This window comes from Lynx canadensis, chromosome B4 (assembly GCF_007474595.2).
Source record: "Lynx canadensis isolate LIC74 chromosome B4, mLynCan4.pri.v2, whole genome shotgun sequence".
NCBI lineage: Eukaryota > Metazoa > Chordata > Mammalia > Carnivora > Felidae > Lynx > Lynx canadensis.
In genome coordinates this window covers 81,927,958-81,948,813 of record NC_044309.1, presented here as the reverse complement: position 1 = coordinate 81,948,813, position 20,856 = coordinate 81,927,958, and the positions used below count along the sequence as shown (strand labels likewise).

General features: G+C 40.2%; 1 protein-coding gene and 1 pseudogene across 1 annotated transcript in view; both read left to right on the top strand.

Moving 5' to 3' along the window:
* PYM1 (PYM homolog 1, exon junction complex associated factor) overlaps positions 1 to 9,395 on the top strand; it is an 18,869-nt gene extending 9,474 nt beyond the window's left edge. Inside the window, exons 2-3 of the mRNA XM_030322867.1 lie at positions 7,825 to 7,918; positions 8,310 to 9,395. Coding sequence (XP_030178727.1) covers positions 7,825 to 7,918; positions 8,310 to 8,793 — 578 coding nt within the window. The 3' untranslated portion in view covers positions 8,794 to 9,395. The remainder of the gene's footprint in view (positions 1 to 7,824; positions 7,919 to 8,309) is intronic.
* On the top strand, positions 8,832 to 20,856 carry LOC115518734 (annotated as a pseudogene).

Sequence of the window (20,856 nt, the reverse complement as noted above, 5' to 3'; positions counted from 1 at the left end):
ATAGCAATCTCTAATCTGTAGTTTCTGACTTTCTCAAGGGGGTTACCTGAAAATCCTGATGTTCTGCCCTTGTTTTTTATTTCTATGGGTAGGAATCTCCAAACCACTCCCTTCTTTTTTACTTTACCTTTGGATACCGTGAAGGCCAGAGAATGGAACCAAGAGAACATAAAATAGATGCTTCTTTGTGACAGTTGGCTGTTTGGATTGCAGGGCTTCCAGTTAGGATGGCCATTCAAGAAACTTCTGACCTGTTTTTCCTCATTTTCCATCTTTATTAATCTTAAGTCTTCAGCTATAATCTTTGTGCATTTTTCTTAAATATATGTTTCTAGCATTGTCCTTTTCTCCTTAATTTCACGTAAGACACTGCCTATCTAGAATTGAATTAGTTATTTTCACAAAGTTGTCATCTTCTCTGGACTTCGTGTGTGTTTTTTTTAAATTCCAGTATAATTAATATACAGTGTTATATTAGTTTCAGGTGTTGGGCTTTCTTCATATCAGTGATTTTTATTCTCTAAATTTTGCACATTCAAGAGTGATACTGTAATTATTTATTTGTGTTCTTACTTATTACCTTTCTTCCTCACTAGAATGTATGCTACAAAAAGGCAAGACCATTTTCTTTATTCATTGTTGTATCCCTAGCTCCTGTTACAGTGCCTGGCACAACACCCAAGTGGCTCAATAAACATTTAAAATCCATGTGTGAAGAAATATTATTACCATATGCCCTATTTACCCACAGGTATGTTGTGAAAATAAGAGCATACATGTGAAAAGCACCAGATCAAACCCACGGTGGCACTGTTTCAGTTATTTCGTCTAATTCAAATCTTGGCAGTCAAATCTCAACAGTCTTCAAGTCTGTTGACTTGTTCTTCACAATGAATTTCTCTTTCATTTTCCTTTCAATACCCACAGAGACCATCTAAATCAGTTTTTCTCTATTTTAGCTATTTTCATTTTTTCTACCTTTAGTTTATATTACACATTTTGAGGTTAATCTGAAAGCATTGCTTTGAACATATCATCTGTACTCTGTTTTTGGCCTTCAGTGCTCTTCTACGGTCTGAAGCTTAAATCCAAACTCCAGAGAAGATTGGTTACTTTTCATATTCTGACTAATTTACTTCTAGTCTCTTTGCCCATTACATGTGCTTTTTGCCCAAAATATTCTAGGTTCTTGTTCTCTAATATGATACTTAAATTTACTTACTTATTTAAAATATTTTTTAAAGATTTTACTTATTTATTTTTTAATATTTATCTTTAATATTTTTTTTGAGAGAGAGAATACAAGTGGGGGGAGGGGCAGAGAGAGAGACGGAGAAAGAATCCCAAGTAGATTCCGCACTGTCAGTGCAAAGCCTGACATGGGGCTCAAATCCATGAACAGTGATATCATGACCTGAGCTGAAACTAAGAATTGGATGCTCAACCAACTGAGCCATCCAGGTGCCCATAAAGATTTTATTTTATTTTTTTAAAGTTTATTTATTTTGAGAGAGCATGGGGAAAGGGTAAAGAGGAAGGGAGGGAGAGAGAGAATCCCAAGCAGGCTCTGCACTGTCAGTATTGGAGCCTGATGTGGGGCTCGAACCTTGAGATCATGACCTGAGGTGAAGTCGGAGGCTGAACTGACTGAGCCACCCAGGGGTCCTGAAAATGTTATTTTTAAGTAATCCCTTAATCTCTACACCCAATGTGGGGCTTGAATTTACAACCCTGAGATCAAGAGTCACACGCTCTACCAACCAAGCCAGCCAGGAACCCCTATTTATTTATTAATTTGACTTAATTACAGTCTTCTATGCGCCAGGCCCTTTGCTTCAGAGATCAAAGACAAAGTCCCAGTGCTCAAGGAAGTACACAATTATGTTAAACATCAGAGCATGATAAAGGCCAAAACAGGTGTTGTATACAAAGGGCCTGGGGTGGGAAGGAGGAACTGAATTGGAGTTTATACTTGAACTTGACCTTTAAAGACCAACAGGAATTAACTAAGATAAGAATCAAGGAAAGCCTGTTCCAGGCCAAAGGAAGCAAAAGCAAAAAGGCATAGAAAATAGAGACACAGGTCTGGTGAGATTTGTGAGTATTTCAGTCAGAGTGACTAGTAGCTGAGAGGATTGGCCTTTTGTGTGTAGTCCTGTCCTCCATGTAAATACCCTGAGGACAATAGGAATCCAGAAAGAATTTTTAGCAGGGTCTTGACTAGTCTCATTTGTCCCTTTGCGTATATTGTCCCATATTCCTGAAATACTTCCCTTTCTTTTCTTGTAACCACACTCCCCACCTCCACCTGTCTAAATCCTGCTTATCTTCCAAAGATTACAACAGATGTGTGTCTTCCACAAAATCTTTATAATAATTACCAGGTCAAAAGTATTTTCAATCTCATTGTGTACCCATTCTCCAACCCATTCAGGTTTGAAACCTAAAGTTTGATCATTTTTAAAGATTTTATTAAAAATTTTTCTTTTAATGTTTTAATTTTTGAGAGCAAGAGAAAGAGACGGAGTGTGAGCGGGGGAGGGGCAGAGAGAGAGGGAGACACAGAATCTAAAGCAGGTTCCAGGCTCTGAGCTGTCGGCGTGGGGCCCGATGTGGGGATCGAACTCGTGAACCTCGAGATCATGAATTGAGCTGAAGTTGGACGCTTAACCAACTGAGCCACCCAGGTGCCCCTAAAGATTTTATTTTTAATGGGATGCCTGGGTGGCTCAGTCGGTTAAGTGTCCAGCTCTTGGTTTTGACTCAGATCATGATCTCATGGTTCTTGAGATTGAGCCCAACGTCAGGCTCAACGCTCAGTGTGGAGCCTGCTTGGGATTCTCTCTCTCTGTGCCCCTCCCTTGCTAGTTCATGCTCTCTCTCTCTCAAATAAACAAATATTTAAAAATATGCATAACATTTAATAATTGAAATCATAGTATATTTATATAATTTCATTATGGTTTACATTATGTCACATTACATGATTTAAAATTTTATTATCATTTTTAAGAATTATATCCTGTCTCTTTAAAGGTTATTTATTTTTAAGTAATCTGTACACTAAACGTGGGGCTCTAACTCTTGACCCTGAGATCAAGGGTTGTACACTCTACTGAATGAGCCAGCCAGGCGACCCTGTTATCATTTGCAATGGATGTGTTATACACCATTCCTATATAACTGGACTTGAAGCTTGTTTTTAATTTTTAGCTCTTTTTAGATAATGCCATAATTTTCACTGTCAATTCCTTTTTGTTTTTTTTCCTGTTGGAGGTATTTCCTTATGCTAAATTCTCAAGGTGTTGGAATTACTAAAATAAAGTGTTGAATTATTTTTTTAAGAGTTTTTTTTTTTAATGTTTATTTTTGAGAGAGAGAGTGTGCATGAGCGAGGGAGGGGCGGAAAGAGAGGGAGACAGAGGATGCCAAGCAGGCCCCATGCTGCCAGTACGGTCCGACGTGCAGCTCAAACCCATGAACCATGAGATCATGACCTGAGCCAAAGTTGGACACTTAACAGACTGAGCCACCCAGGAGCCCCAAATTATTTTTTACTTTAACCCTTTACCCCTCCCCCATCAGCAAATTCCCAAATGTTGATTCTTTGATAATGGATTTGGCATAAGTCTCTTCCTTTCTCACTGTTTCAGCCAATTCTATCACATGCCAGGGTTATTGCACCCTTTTTTCCCCTGATTTTCCACGTCTCCAGTGTTTCCACTTTCTAATTCACCTTTTCATCCTGCCAGATTAATTGCCCTAAAACACTGCTTTGAATTCATTCATTAACAAGTATTTACTGAATGTGTGCCACCTGCCAGATATTAAACTCCTTAACTGGCGTTTCAAGGTCTGAACATTCTCCCCTCATTTACTTAAAACAAATAAAAAAAAATATTTTTTTTAACGCTTATTTATTTTTGAGACAGAGAGAGACAAAGCATGAACGGGGGAGGGTCAGAGAGAGGGAGACACAGAATCTGAAACAGGCTCCAGGCTCTGAGCTGTCAGCACAGAGCCCGACGCGGGGCTCGAACTCACGGAGTGCGAGACCATGACCTGAGCGGAAGTAGGCCGCTTAACCCAACTGAGCCACCCAGGTGCCCCCCCCCCCCAAAATTTTTTTTTAATGTTTATTTATTTTTGAGAGAGAGAGAGAGAGAGCGCACATGCAAGCTGGGAATGGGCAGAGGGAGATGAAGATAAAAAATCCGAAGAAGTCTAGGCTCTGAGCTGTCAGCACAGAGCCCGATGTGGGGCTCAAACTCACAACTGTGAGATCATGACCTGAACCAAACTCTGATGCTTAACTGGAGCCACCAGGCGCCCCTCCTCTCATTTACTTTATATCAGCCCTCTCACCCACCATCTCCTGATCATGCCATTTCCATTCCCATGTGTGACATTTTGTTTTAGAATGAGCTTCTATTTAGAATTCAATCTGCCTCCTTTTTCATTTCCTTTAGTTTGACTCTTTAAAGCCCAGGTTCGGTCTCAGTCTTCCCTCCATGAAACCTCAGTTTTTTGATTCTTCAATTTATACTCTTGTGTTTAAACTGTTGGATTTAAGCAAGCAGTATCCTCAAGTGGCTCTCGTTTTATTCACCAGATAAACTTCAAATTCCTTGACCTTTTGTTTAACGCTTTCCAAGATCTGGCCCCATTTTTTAGTACCTAACATGAGCTGTCTGACTTACCTAGACTCCTCTACTTTTTATTCTTTAAATACCCCAACCCCCTTCCCACATCCATGCTTTTTTTTGCTTTTTGTTCTTTGTCCCATCTTTTCTACCTTTCAAATCTTAACCATTTTCTTTAACAGTTTTTTTGCTTTTAGTTTAATTTTATTAATGACATTTGCATTTTGAACAGAAAGCCAATTCAGGGGTCCCTAGTTAAACATCGACTTTTGATTTCTGCTCAGGTTATGATCTCAGTTTGTGAGATCTCACAGTTTGGGTTGGGCTCTGAGCTGACAGTGCAGAGCCTGCTTGGGATTCTCTCTCTGCCTCTCCCCCAGTCCCAATAAATAAGTAAACATTAAACAAACAAACAAAAAAAAGCCAATTCATGGAACAATATATAATCTGTGTGGAAGGCCCCAGACTTAACTTTTTACTTTTCTTTTACAAATCTTTCTTTCTTTTTATAAAAGTAATGCTTAAAAAAAAAAAAAGATAATACATGAGGCATCTGACTGTCTCAGTCGGTAGAGCATGCAATTTTTGCTCTCAGGGTTGTGAGTTCAAGCCTCATGTTGGATGTGGAGCCTAATTAAGAAAAAAAAAAGTAATACAAGATATGTATGTATATATAAGATTTTTAAAAACAAATTATAAAAATAAAGATATCTATAAGGGCAAAAAGTATATATCCTAATGGTTAATGGTTTCTATTACCTCTTCTTCCAGGTTATCCCTCTTAAAATAACCAGCATTAAAGGCTTGGTATCTTGGTATGTGTCCTTCCACACCTTTCTCTTTGCCCCTGTGCCCAGACTGTACGGACTACTAAGTGCTGCTCCTTTTGCCCCAACAAAATCGGGAGCATACCCTACACCAGCAGTTCTCAGAATGTCCAGGATCTCTGCGGGTTCCCTAAGACACTTTAAGGACGTCTGCAAGCATAACTGGTTTTATTATAGACTAAGGTGTTCATTGTCTTTTTTTGCTGGGTTGACATTTGCTCTGAGGGTGCAAAAGCCAAGGTGGGGAAAACCGCTGGCCCCTTAGCACTAATCAAGGTGGTTGCACCAAACGACCAGTCATTGTGTTCTTTGCCGCCACATGGTTGCAGTAAATAAGGCCAGTTTCACTTAAGAATATCCTTGATTATGCAATAAGATTTGCTAATTTTATTAAAACCTGGCCCTTGAATACACCTCTTTTTATTTTTTTTCCAGCTCTATTGAAATATAATTGACATATAACATTGTGTAGGTTTCAGGAGTGCAGTGTGATTTGATGCATGTATATATTGTGAAATGTTTACACAATAAGGTTAGTTAACACATCCTTCACTTCACGTAATCGCCATCCATCTTGTTGTTAAAACTGTACTCTCATAGCAACTTTCAAGAATACAATACAGTTCTGTTAATAATGGTTATCATGCTGTACCTTAGATTCCTCACAACTTAACTCATTTTGTAACTGGAAGTTACTCATCTCTTTCATGTTCTCTGTGGACTAATTGGGAAGTAAGGATGAAACACTACCGCACACTGGAGTAAGGTGGTGTCTTAAGGAAAAGCACTGGCGCAATTGTCTGCAAGTCACAAGCTAAACAGCTTCCTTTTCATGGAACACCATTTTTACTTAAAAGAACCACTGACAAACCAGTAATTCAGAACTGGGTATCTGGCATTTTCCTGAAAATGAAGGAAGTGAACACGTCATTTCAAGGAATACAACTGACAGTATTTGTTGCTGATGGTAAAATTCAAGGCTTCAAGTAAAAATCAGAATTTTGGAAAAGTTCTATTTGCCACTGCCAGCTTGACAGCTTCCCAGTAAAGACTTTTCTGAGGATATTAGCGAATATGGTTTTTTAAAAAATATTGCATGGTGAAATGGATAATATTGCAAAATAAGAGCAGAAGGGAGATCCTGAAATAAAAAAACTTGGAGGATAACTACTCTATATGTTATCCTGCAACTTGCTTTTTCACTTAGTGTATCATGAACACCATTCAAGCCAAAGTCAATGCATTTATTTTTTATTTTGTTTTCAATGTTTATTGATAGATGCAACTATATAAAATCAGGGCATGAACATGACTTGATAAAGTAAGTAGACTTAATTTCAATTCTATAATAAGAGGGACCAATTCAGATTCTCACCATTTGTTTCACACCCACAAAACCACTTCAGGGGCATTAACAATCCGTCAAAACTGATCAGTTTTGTGCAAGTAAATCATGTTTGTTTTTTAAAGACTTGTGTACTTGCCCAGGCACAAGGATATTAAAATCTAGCACATAAAGCTCATTAATAGAGGTAGAAATACAGGCAATATACTATTACAGCAACAGCCATCATTACAGTTAAGAATTTTTCTGTAACAACCAAATGGATAATCAAATATTGCAACAACTCAAGTATTACTGAGCAAAGTGCATTTCTAGTGCTCAATGTTGCTGTTCATTTTTTTCTAACTTACAACAGCGTATAACTGGCAGCAAAGAAAGTCAGTGCATTTATATCTGACATTCTTTTTTCATAAGAGCATGGTGTTCCATCCTGTGGATGATCCACATGTATTCGATTGTTCATTTATTGGTGGTCATTCAAGTTGCCTCAGTTTTTGCTGTTTTAAATAATGTAGCAACAAACATCCTTTACAAATATCCTTGTGTACTGGTGCTTTTATATCTATAGTATGGATTCTTAAAAGTTGACCTGTTTTTCATGACCCATCTTAATAAAGCTTCCCCTGTCTACATCTTCTCTCGTCATTTCTCCTTGCTGCGGTTCTTGTTTTTGCCCTCTTTTGGCCCCTTTTTCAGTTATTGCCTTTTGATGCCCCAATGCTATTATTGTCTTGTGTTTTTTTTTTTTTTAAAACTCTTCCTCTGTGCCTGTCCTCTTGCCAACTAGATTAAAAATAGAAAATAGTGTAAAAATAGAAACTCCTGAGGGCAGGGATGGTGTATTATACCTCAGTAAATAATGCGCACTCAGCTATTATGCACTCAGCTAAATGGCTGCATTTAATAGACAGATGGGTGCCCAGGGAAGCTGTATACATTCACTCATGTTTTCAAATTGGGAACTATTTGAAAGTTAGAGTAACTGTCTAACTTAATTCTCTCATTGCAGGCAAATACATTGCCTCAACACAACGACCCGACGGGACCTGGCGGAAGCAGCGGAGGGTGAAAGAAGGCTATGTGCCCCAGGAGGAGGTCCCAGTGTGCGTGGTTAGGCGTGAGGAGGGGGTATTTAATGGAATCCACAGAAAAGAAGAATTTCCTGATCCCAATATCTCATGAAATGCGAGGAGGGAGCAACTATATGAGAAAGAAGAGGAGAGGGGGCTGGGATACAGCGATGAGTGAGGGTTACAAGTGACTAGTTCTGTTCCTATTGGCCTCTGTTTATCAGAATCTCCAAACAGCATTCAGGATATGGAACTATGAGTCCTAGAGACCTTCCCACAGCCTGCAGAACAGAAGAAAATTGGGGAGGGACCATAGGAGAGGAAGGAAGTGAGAGAATGAAAAGAGTGGATTGATTTGGAAGGTTAAGAAAAGGGCTCCAGAAGTCAGTGCTTCTTTGAAACTGTTGGCATCTCTTCCCTGCAGGTATGAGAACAAGTATGTGAAGTTTTTCAAGAGTAAACCCGAACTGCCCCCAGGTCTGAGCCCCGAGGCCACTGCTCCTGCCACCCCATCCAGGCCAGAAGGTGGCGAACCAGGCCTCTCCAAGACAGCCAAACGCAACCTGAAGCGGAAGGAGAAGCGGCGGCAGCAGCAAGAGAAAGGGGAGGCAGAGGCCTTAAGCCGGACTCTCGATAAGGTGTCCCTGGGAGAGACTGCCCCACTCCCCAGCGCTCCGCAGGGCTCCCGGGCAGCCCCTGCAGCTGCCTCTGAGCAGCCTGACTCAGCCGTCACCACCGAGAAGGCCAAGAAGATAAAGAACCTAAAGAAGAAGCTTCGGCAGGTGGAAGAGCTGCAGCAACGGATCCAGGCTGGGGAAATCAGCCAACCCAGCAAAGAGCAGCTGGAGAAGCTAGCGCGGAGGAGGGCGCTAGAGGAGGAGCTCGAGGACTTGGAGCTGGGCCTGTGAGGCCTTTGGGGAGCAGGGAATGGACTGCAGAAAAAACCATGGGGCTCTCTGGGGTCCTGGGGAATGTGGGCAGCAGCAGTCAGGGGGGTACCCCCTCCCTACTGACTCACTTCCACTTCTCGTGGCCCAACTCCGTCCTCCAGAGCCTAGCCTCGCCGTCATTCCTTCCCTCTTCTTCCCAACTCCTATTTTTTGGACTTTTCTCCCTCCCATTCCCAGTGTTCAAAATCTCAGTGATTACCCCAGGTACCTTTGCTGCTGATTTGGGTGTCTTGTTTAAAAGAAAATTGGGCGGGTGGGAATGTCTTAGAGAACTGAGGTTGAGGGTAGGGGGAGTACACTCAAGTCGGAGTCTTGGTTCCTGTTCACAGTGTTTATGGGTTATTTCCCCCGCCATCCCTCACCGTTTTTTTGTTTTTTTGTTTTTTTTTTTGTTTTTTTTTTTTGTTTTTTTTTAAAGAACAGAATAAACTCAAGTAGACAACATGTCTGGCGTTGTCCCTCTTTCCAGCTTCCAGTAGGTGTATTATCTCCTCCAGTTTGGTACAGGAAGACAAATATTGAGAGTAATATTCCTTTTTTTTTTTCTTTTTCAAGTAGGCTGCATGCTCAGTGTGGAGCCCAACACCGGGCTTGAACCCACGATCCTGCGATCAAGATCAAGACCTGAGCTGACATCAAGAGTCAGATGCTCAACAACTGAGCTACCCAGGTTCCCTTCCTCCCTCCACCCGCCCCCCCCCCCCCCATTAACTTTTTTGAGAGAGGGAGAGAAAGCATTCCGGGAGCATGTGAACAGGGGGAGGGGGCAGAGAGAGAGAGAGAGAGAGAGAAAGAGAGAGGGAGAGAAAATGAGAATCTCAGGCAGGCTCCATGCCCAGTGTGGAGCCCCAGGCAGGGCTCGATCTCATGAACTGTGAGATCATGACCTGAGCTGAAATCAAGAGTCAGCTGCTTAACCAGCTGAGCCACCCAGGCGCCCCCTATTCCTTTTAATTTTTAAAAATTGTGAGTGTATGACCAAATTAGTGACCCTGATTTCTGTACCTGTTTGCTCAGACTTCAGTGAATAGTAATTACGTTATAATAAAAGGAAACTTAGAACAAATTGAATTTGACATGTTAATTTACATGTGTCATTACTATCCTGCTGCATAACAGTGGGGCCTTTGTACCTTCCTTACTGTTTCTTTCCAAAAATAATCCACTTCACAGCATCACTGGGGCAGCTCTTCTGAAATTTTACTTTCTTAGATGCTACCCCAAGATGGCATTGTCTGACAAACTAATACAAGAAGAGGCATTTAGAGCTGTCACTTAATTTTTGCATATCTGATTCCCACACCCTCACCACAATCTTTCTTTCTAGCCAGCTGCTAGTGTAGAGACCAATGGGAGGGAAGTCAACTGTAATGAACTGCCTCCGTTGTTCAGAGTTCTTAGCCTGACTCATAAGGTCCCATACAATCTAGCCTCATTTTTTGCCGTTCTTCAGCTCTGGTCAAAATGTGCTCCCGAGTGCACTGACTACTTTCTATTAAAAGAGCCATATTCTCTCAGCCTCAGAGAGGCTTTGTCCTTTCTGATCCCTCTGCTTATAATATTCTTGCTGACCCCTTCTGCCTCGTCAACTCTTAGCCTTTGAATCTCAGTGTTATCCTCTCTAGGAAGACTTCCATTAGCTTCAAATATTAATTTAGATGCCTCTCTGAACTTGCTTCCTTACTTAGGTTTGTGATGGGATTTATTATATTATGTTATGCTCGGTTCCGTGTTAGCCCTCCTCCTTGTTAGATCATTGCACTCATCTAGCCCTGGGACTGTTTATCATTGCATCACACTACCCCAAATAGTAAATTCTCAAATACTTAATGAATAAGGCCACAAGCCATGTGTAGAAACAGAAGACGAGGGATAATTTGTGCCTCAAATGGCTGAGCTCATTAGTAAGGACTTGCCTGGGCACCTCAGTGTGAGACTAAAAGCCTGAGTTTCCTTCTGTAGGACCCCTGCACAATTACGAAAATTTTATAAATAAGGCTTAATTGGCTTATGTATATAGATATTTGATATTTTATAAGTTCAGATGTTTTAGAGGAATCATACTTGACTATTACTAGGGAGAGATTAAGTGCTTTGCAAAAGGATTTACCTCAGTAAACCTTTGAATTTCCTGGATCTTTATTTTATTTTTAAAATTATTTTTAAAATGTATTTCTTAATGTTTTTAATTATTTTTGAGAGAGAGCGCACAAGTGGGTTAGGGACGGGGGCGGGGAGGGGGCGGGCCGGGCAGAGGATCTGAAGTGGCCTTTGCTCTGACAGCAGCAAGCCCGATGTAGGGCTCGAACTCATGAATTGTGAGATCATGACCTGAGCCAAAGTTGGATACTTAACCAACTGAGCCACCCAGGCGCTTCTAAATTTTCTGGATCCTAAGTAGTTTTATACAAGTTTATTTTGATATTTGTTGGGCCCTGTTAGTCATTGTGCCAGTCTGGAGGGATGCAATTATGAATACAGGGATGCAATTGTGAGTATGTAGAACCTTCATTTAAGGAAGCTATAAGTTGTGTAAATCACTAATTGAGTACTAGGCACATTAATTAAGTGCTAGGGTAGAGGTACCAGCACTGTTTTGAGGGAGAACTAAGAGAGAAATAATTTCTTCTGATTGGAGGAATGGAAAGACTTAATGATGGTGTTGGATTTTGAAGAAGATTATGACTCATATCTCAACAAAGGCAGGTAGGGGAGAGCAACTGTGCACAAAGGCTTGGCAGCATGGAAGAGATATGGTGAATTTGGTTTCAATTCTGTAGGGGCACTTTTCCTTAGCAAAACATCAGTGTTGATATAGGATGAAAATTTACACATAGACTGGCTAGTGTTTTTCAAAATGTGAGTCATGAAATCGATTTAGAAAGTTCTGGCCAGTAGGATGTTGGGGTTTTTTTTCTTCAAGGTTTTAAGTATTTTCTACATCAAGTATGGGCCTTGAACTTACAACCCCAAGATCAAGAGTCATATGCTCTACTGACTGAGCCAGCCAAGCACCCTACTAGTGGTGTTTCTAAGTGGAGTAGACTAGAAAATAGCAGAGACTGATGCTTAATAAGGATAAATATGTCTCATGATAATTTTGTTTCCAGTGTTGAGTGAGGATATAAAATGTATTCCTTACCTTGGTTTGCAGAAAAATACATTTGAAAGCCACTGATAAAATCAATACCAAGGGGCTGGGGCATCACACATTCTCTCTCTGGTCTCTCTCTTTGGGATGGTTGGGGTAGAAGGTTATTAGTTTAATTTTTTCCCCAATGGGCCCTTATAGCTTATGGCAAAGTAAATTAGCTCCTTGCTTTTTTTATACTCTTGAAGCTATATTACTATTTATTTGGCAATTCTTTCCCCTTTGCTGATGATTCCTCCTAATGTGTAAGTAGCAAAGATTCTAGAGATCTGAAAGTGAGTTAATTTAGAATTGGCCATTTACCTTCATGGTCTCAGAGCCCTTATTTTATTTTATTTTACTTTATTTTATTTTATTTTATTTTATTTTATTATTTCATTTCATTTTTATATATTTTTTCATTTTTTCTATCGTGTCATGTCATATCCTATCCTATCCTATCCTATCCTATCCTATCCTATCCTATCCTATCCTATCCTATCTTATCCTTTTATAGAAACAGAGTGCAAGTGGGGGAGAGGGGCAGAGGAAGAGAGAACGAGAATCCCAGGCAGGCTCCATGCTCAGCCCAGGGCAGGGATCCATCCCAGGATCCTGGGACCGTGACCTGAGCCAAAATAAAAGAGTTTGTGGCTCAAGGGGCTGAGCCACCCAGACACTCCGTGTTAGTTTCTTTTTATCCACTAGGTGGTGCTGTGAGGGGCTGGTATTTGCAAGTTAGCCTGTCTCTAGACTCCAGCTTGTTTTGAAATTAGCGGATAGGGTTACTTAGTCAGAAAATCTTTTCTCTTCAAGTTCCCAGGCATTCCATCACAGGGCATATAGATCTCCCTTTCCTCTCCAACTATAACTTCCTTTTACAAATTGAGGAGGTTAGAGAATCTGGGATCAAGAAGGTAAAATTTTTTGTCAGTATTGCCATCTCTCAAAAGAGATCAGAAATGGTTTCCATTCCCCCCTAGAGATCAAAGAAGATGCTGAACTGCAGTGGAAAAAGGTGGAGGTTATACCCCAAAAAGAATAACTGGTTTATGGGGCAACAGAATTGGCTGAGAGGAGGGAAGGGAGGAGATACCAAAGGATATCTTCCTTGGGAAAGCAACAAATCGTAGAATCTGATTATATTCAGCAAACATTTTTCAAGAGCTTTCTATAGGCCAGGAGAACACGAAGTTGAGTAAGTTTAAGTACCTGGGGTGCCTCGGTGGCTCAGTCAGTTAAGCGTCTGACTCTTGATTTCAGCTCAGGTCATGATCTCACAGTTTCATAAATTTGAGTCCCACATCCAGCTCTGCGCTGACCCTGCAGAGTCTGCTTGGGGTCCCCCCCCCGCCCCTCCCCTCCTCATGCTCTTTCTGTCTCTCTCAAAATAAATGATAAACTTTAAAAATTTTTATTAAAAAAAATTTTGGTACTTGCTTGGAGCGCCTTGGTCACTTAGTCGGTTAAACAACCGACTTCGACTCAGGTCATGATCTCACAGCTCATGAATTCAAGCTCCGTGTGTTGGGCTCTGTGCTGACAGCTCAGAGCCTGGAAGGCAGTTATGCTCACTACTATACCACCAACGCTGCACAGCATACAGCTCAGAGCCTGAAGCCCGATTTGGATTCTATGTCTCCCTCTCTCTCTGCCCCACCCCCTTACGCCCTGTCTTTCTCTTAAAAATAAACATTAAAAATTAAAAAAAAAAAATTAGAACCTGCTTTCTAAAAGCTCAAGGAAAAGAGGAAACACTCAACAATAATACAGTGTGATAAATAGGGGCATACACAGGGCTCTGTGGAAGCAGAGAAAGGACCCCTAAGTCAGTAGTGGTGGGGGGGCCAGGGAGATGGTGATCAGGGAAGGTTTCCTAGAAGAGATGACACCTAGGCTTTCATTCTGGAAGGATAAATAGGAGCCTTCCAATATCCTAGAAATCCACAAGTCTCCCCTGGTGACTTCATTTACTCCTATTATTTCAACAATTACCTCTGTGCTAATAACTCTCAATGTTTCCCTAGCCCTGTCATCTCCAAAACCTGCCCATCCAGTACCTCCTATTTGAATGTTATTGTTCAAATTCAACTTGTCTAAAACAAAGCACTGAAAGAGGATCAAGGCTTTTGATTTTTATGGTAATCATATAATTTTTATCCTTATTCAATATATGGGTGGATATCACTTCCTGTATGAATTACTGCAAAAGTATACTAGCTGGTCTCCAACTTAGATCTCTCTCTACCACCCATTTCTCCAGTCTGTCCTATACACTTAGATCTTCAACAAGATTTATCTTCCCAATGTTTATGGTATTGAAAATCAACCTTTAGGGGCGCCTGGGTGGCTCAGTCGGTTAAGCATCAGACTTCGGCTCAGGTCATGATCTCGAGGTCCATGAGTTCAAGCCCCGCGTCAGGCTCTGTGCTGACAGCTCAGAGCCTGGAGCCTGTTTCAGATTCTGTGTCTCCCTTTCTCTCTGACCCTCCCCCGTTTATGCTGTCTCTCCCTGTCTCAAAAATAAATAAATGTTAGGGGCACCTGGGTGGCGCAGTCGGTTAAGCGTCCGACTTCAGCCAGGTCACGATCTCGCGGTCCGGGAGTTCGAGCCCCGCGTCAGGCTCTGGGCTGATGGCTCAGAGCCTGGAGCCTGTTTCCGATTCTGTGTCTCCCTCTCTCTCTGCCCCTCCCCCGTTCATGCTCTGTCTCTCTCTGTCCCAAAAATAAATAAACGTTGAAAAAAAAAATTAAAAAAAAAAATAAATAAATGTTAAAAAGAAATTAAAAAAAAAAAAGAAAAAAAAGAAAATCAACCTTTAGAGGTTCCCTTTGGTCTACCCAATGGAGACCAAGCTCCTTTATCCAATAGTCAAGTCAGTTGCCATGGTTTGAATGTCCCCCCCCCCCCACCCTATTCATGTTGAAATCCTAACCCCCAAAGGTGATAGTATTAATAAGTGGGGACTTTGAGAGGTGATTAGGATTTGATAGTGGAGCCCTCCTGAGTGGGATTAGTGCTTTTATTAAAGAGACCCCACAGAGCTTCCTAGACTCTTACACCACGTGAGGTTACAAGAAGTCTGTCACCTGAAGTAGGGCCTTCTCCTGGCCATGCTGGCACCCTGATCTTGGACTTCAGCCTCCAGAACTGTGAACAATAAATGTCTCTTGTTTATAAGTTACCCAGTCTGTGGTATTTTATTATAGCAGCCTGAACGGTTTAAGACAGCATTCTATGTTCTGGTCCTGAATGACTCTTCCTATTTTTATATTGTGTGATTCCCTAAAACGCCTTTTATAGCCAAACTCTTCTACTCAATGTTTATTTCCCAAATATAGCTTATGCCTTTCTACCTCAGTGTCTAAGTTTATACTCTTCTCATATTTCTTGTCAAAATGCTATCTACGTTCGGAAGGGGAAGGTTTCCTAAAGATAACATCAAAGGCAGAAAACATACATGACATGATTTATATTTTAATATGTAAAGAGCTCTTGCAAATCAACAAGAAAAGACAACCACTGTAATAGAAAAAATGGCAAAATGCATAAAGAGACTATTTTAATTGATGTGGTTGGATTAAAATCTACCACCATGCTGTTTTATATTTGTCTTATCTATTTTTGTTCCTGTTTTCCTGCTGATCTTTGAGTATTTTTGGTATTTCATTTATCTCCTCTTATTAACTATATATATTTTTTCAATAGTTGCACTAAGGCTTACCATATGCATCTTTAACTTACCACAGACTATCTTCAAATATTATATGACTTCATGTGTAATGTAAAAACTGTACAATAGTATACTTCCATTTTCCTTTTGCTCATCCTTTTTGTTATTGTTGTCATACATTTTACTTCTACATATATCCCACTGTATATTATTACTATTTTTGTCTTAAAGCATCAGTTATCTTCTTTTTAGATTTTAGTTTATTATTTTTGTAAATGTTTATTTTTGAGAGAGAGACAGAGTGCAGGCAGGGGAGGGGCAGAGAGAGAGGGAGACACAGAATCTGAAGCAGGCTCCAGGCTCTGAGTTGTTAGCATGTGGGCTTGAACTCACGAACCGTGAGATCATGACCTGAGCTGAAGTTAGAGGCTTAACCAACTGAGCCACCCAGCCACCCTTTTTAGATTTTATTTTTAATCTCTACACCAAATGCAGGGCTTGAACTCACAACCCTAAGATCAAGAGTTGTATGCTCTTAATGACTGAGCCAGCCAGGTACCCCAAAGAGTCAATTATCTTTTAAACAACTTTTTAATTTATTATTATTATAATTTTTTAATGTTTATTTATTGGGGCACCTGGGTGACTCAGTCGGTTGGGTGTCTGACTTTGGCTCAGGTCTTGATCTCGCAGATCATGATTTTGAGCCCTGCATCAGGCTCTGTGCTGACAGCTCAGAGCCTGGAGCCTGCTTCAGATTCTGTATCTCTCTCTCTGCCCCTCCCCTGCTCGTGCAATTTCTCTCTCTCTCTCTCTCAAAATAAATAAATTGTATTTATTAAAAGTTTATTTAGTTGTTTTGAGAGAGAGAGAGAGAGAGAGAATTCCGAGCAGTCTCCACATTGTCAGTGCAGAGCTGACTTGGGGCACAAACCTACCAACCATTAGATCATGATCTGAGCCGAAACCAAGTGTCTGGACACTTAACTGACTGAACCACCCAGGTTCCCCTTAAAGAACTTTTTAAAAGTGTCTTTTAGGGGCGCCTGGGTGGCTCAGTCGGTTGAGCGTCCAACTTTGGCTCAGGTCATGATCTCAGTCTGTGAGTTCGAGCCCTGCGTCGGGCTCTGTGCTGATGGCTCAGAGCCTAGAGCCTGCTTCTGATTCTGTGTCTCCCTCTCTCTGCCCCTTCCCTGCTCATGCTCTGTCTCTCTCTGTCTCAAAAATAAATAAAAACATTAAGAAAAAAAATTTTTTTTTAAAATAAAAAGTGTCTTTTATATTTACCCACAAATTTACTATTTCCATTCCCTTTATTTGTGTTCATCTGAGTTTTCACTTGATATCATCTTTCTTCCATCTGAAGAACCTCCTGTAGCATTTCTTATCAGTGATAACTTTTTTCAGCTTTTATTTGTCTTAAAATGTCTTTTTTGTCTTCATTTTTACATCCACTGGAAATACTATTCTAGGTTGGCTTTTTTTTTTTTTCATTTAGCACTTTAAGGGTGTTATTCCATTATCTTCTGTCTTGCACTGTTTTTGATGAGAAGTTAATGCTTATACTTAACCTTTGCTTCAGTCTATGCCATATATCTTTCTCTCTGTCTTCTTTTCAGATTTATTTTTTATCATCGGTGCTCAGCAATTTGGTTATACTGTGTCTAGGTATAATTTTCTTTGTGTTTATCCTGCATGAGGTTCATCAGTTCATTTGGATCTGGGTGTTAATATTTTTTTCATGAAATCTGATGAATTTTTTGCCATAATTTCTGCAAATATTCTTTCCTGCTCCCTTGTTTTCCAGTACTCTAGATTATGTGTGTGGTAGAATGCTTGATATCATCCAACTGGTCGCTGAGGCTTGCTTATTTCCCCTCCATCTTCCTTTTCTCTCTGTGCTTCAGTTTACGTTGTTCTTACTTCTGCATCTTCAAGTTCACTGACCTTTTCAACTTTATCATCTAATTTTCTCTAAAGGTCATACAATGGTATTTTTCATTTCTTTTTTTTAGTCTCCATTTATTTCCTCATTGGATTTATGGTTTTCTTGAACTATTTGAACTTATATCAAGATGTTTTGAAGTCTTTACCTATTAATTGCATAATTTCTTTCATTTCTGGGTCTGTTTTTATTGTTTAAGTTTTCTCCCAGCTAGAGATCACATTTTATTTTTTTCTTTTGCTTATTTATGTATTTATTTATTTGGTGGTTGGAGGGAGTATGTTTATTAGATGCTGGACATTGTAAATGTTACATCATCGAATTTCTGGATTTTATTGTCTTTCTTTAAGCTTTGTTCTGGCAGGCAGCTAATTACTTGCATATCAGCTTGATTCATTTGAGGCAAGTTTTTAAACTTTGTGAGGGAAGGTCTAGAGTAACTTTATTCTTGGGCTAGTAGGAGTCTACTCCTAAGACAGCTTTTTCAAGGTATCTAATGAATGCTCTGAATATTTGACGCAGTCTCTCCAGTCTGACTGGTTGGAACTCTAATTTCTTCCATTCCTGTGTGAACTCCAGTAATTATTCACTTTATAATTCCCCAGCAGTTGTTCTTTACCAGGTAGTTGATTTTTGGTCAGTTTCAAGAAGTCTCCTCTGTCATGCTATGCACATGTAGCCTGCTATTCAGCCAAAAACACTGGACCACTATGCAAATTTGTGGATCTCTTTCTTTGCATAGCTCTCTTCTCTCTAGGACTTTCTCATAGAATCTAGCCTCCTCAGCCTCCCCAAAATCTAATTTCTGTCTCCTCAGCTCAACAAAACCCCTGTACCCTTGTTGGGTTTCCCATCCCTGTGCTATAGTGTGAAGAGTATTTATGGGCAGGTAGTTGGGATAATTGGAAGGTGCACACAATTTTTCTTTCCTTTTCCCTCAGGGATTACAACCCTATGCTGCCTTTGCCCAATATCTTAAAACAATTGTTTCATATATTTTGGGCAGTTTTCTAGGTGTGTGTATGTGTGTGTGTGTGTGTGTGTGTGTGTGATGGGAGGACTAGTCTGACACCAGTTACTTTGTCATAGTCAGAAATAAGATAACTCAATTTTCACTTGGTATAGAATTATAGGTTGACATTTTTTTCTTTCAGTACTTCAAAGACGTCATTCCATTTTCTTCTGAATTATATTGTCATCTTTGTGCCCCTATATGCAGTGTGTCTTTATCAGAAATGAAAAGTAAAACAACCAGATACAATTTACTCTTATGTTATTAAAAAAAAAATCTCCTGGTTATCAGGGAAATGGGTATACTCATATTTCTGGTGGTGTAAATTGTCGAAGTGTTCTTGTGGAGACAGTTTGAACCTAAGATACTAATCATCTAACATATTTTTCCTGTAGAGGTTCCCGGTTGTCTCAGTCGGTTAAGCCTATAGGGGCACCTTGGGTGGCTCATTCGGTTAAGTATCAGACTGTTGGTTTTGGCTCAGACCATGATCTCAGGGTTAGTGAGATCAAGCCCTACCTCCAGCTCTGCCTGCTTGAGATTCTTTCTCTCTCCCTCTATCCCTCTGCCCTGCTCTCATGTGCTGTCTCTCATTCTCTCTCTCTCAGATAAATAAATAAATATAAAAATAATAATATAATAAAAAATGCTAAAATATTTTCTAGGCATATAGGAGAATAGAGAAGAGGTTTTTTTTTTCTTAAAGTTTATTTATTTAGAGAGAGACAGAGAGAGAGAGAGAGAGAGAGAGAGAGAGAAAGAGAACGAGTGGAAGAGGGGTAGAGAGAGAGGGAGAGAGAGAAAATCCCAAGCAGGCTCCGTGTAACCGAGAGATAATGACCTGAGACAAAATCAAGAGTTGGATGCTTAACCATCTGAGCCACCCAGGTGCCCCGGAGATCTTTTTAATTTAAAAGAAATCAGAGTCCACTCCCAAACATCTGGGATTCAAAGTGTCGCACCAGGACCCCCAAACTAAGCCCTCCAACCCCAATAAACCGCACCCCCCACCCCATCTTCTTTGCTGTGGACATTGGAGGGGAGCAAATTCGTCGAACTGTCCTAGAATTGTTTGCAGATGTTGTACTCAAGACTGCAGAAAAATTTTGAATATTGCATACAGAAGAAAAAGGCATTAGACATACTACTGGGAAACCTCTCCATTTCAAAGGATGCCCTTTCCATCAAATTATTAAAAAATTTATGATTCAGGGTGGAGACTTCTCATATCGAAATGGGGCAGGTAGAGAAAGTATTGATGGTAAAAAATGTGAAGATGAAAATTTCTATTATTGAGCATGACAAATGCGGGCTGCAATACAAATGGTTCTCAGTTCTTAATCACAATGGTTTGCACTCCTCATTTGGATGGGAAACATGTGGTATTTGGCACAAGTAATTAAAGGAATGCGTATGGCAAGGATATTGGAAAATGTAGAAGTGAAAGGTGAAAACCTTGCCAAATTATGCATTATTGCAGAATACAGAGAACTGAAGGAAGGGGATGATATTCCCAAAAGATGGTTCTGGTGACAGTCGTCCAGATTTCCCTGAGGATGCAGATATATAGATTTAAAAGATGCAGATAAAATTTTACTAATAACAGAAGTCTTAAAAAAAATTGGAAATATTTTTTTTCAAATCCAGAAGTGGGAGATGGCTATTAAAAATATACAAAAGTGTTTTTTTAATGTTTATTTATTTATTTTGAGAGAGAGCAAGCAGAGGAAGGACAGATAGGGAGGGAGAGAGAGAGAGAATCCCAAGCAGGCTCTGCGCTGACAGCACGTGGGGCTTGATCCCATGAACTGTGAGATCATGACCTGAGGTGAAATCAAGAGTCGGTCGCTCAACCAACTGAACTACCCAGGCACCCCCAAAAATATACAAAAGTTTTAAGATATATGGAAGGTTCAAACGCTGTTATTGAGAAAACGGACAGATAGAAGCTGCAACCTATAGCTTTAAGCTGCATGCTGAATATTGGTGCTGATAAACTGAAGATGCCAAATTGGCAGGGAGCAATTGACAGCTGTTTGGAGGCTCTTGAAATAGACCCATTAAATACCAAAGCATTGTACTGTGAGCTCAAGGATGGCAAGGATTAAAGGAATATGATCGAGCATGGGCTGATCTTGAGAAAGCTCAAGAGACAGCACTGGAAGATAAAACTATCTAGACAGAATTGTTGAAAGTTAAACAAAAGATAAAGGCACAGAAAGATGGAGAGAAGGCAGCGTATGCAAAAATGTTTGTCTAA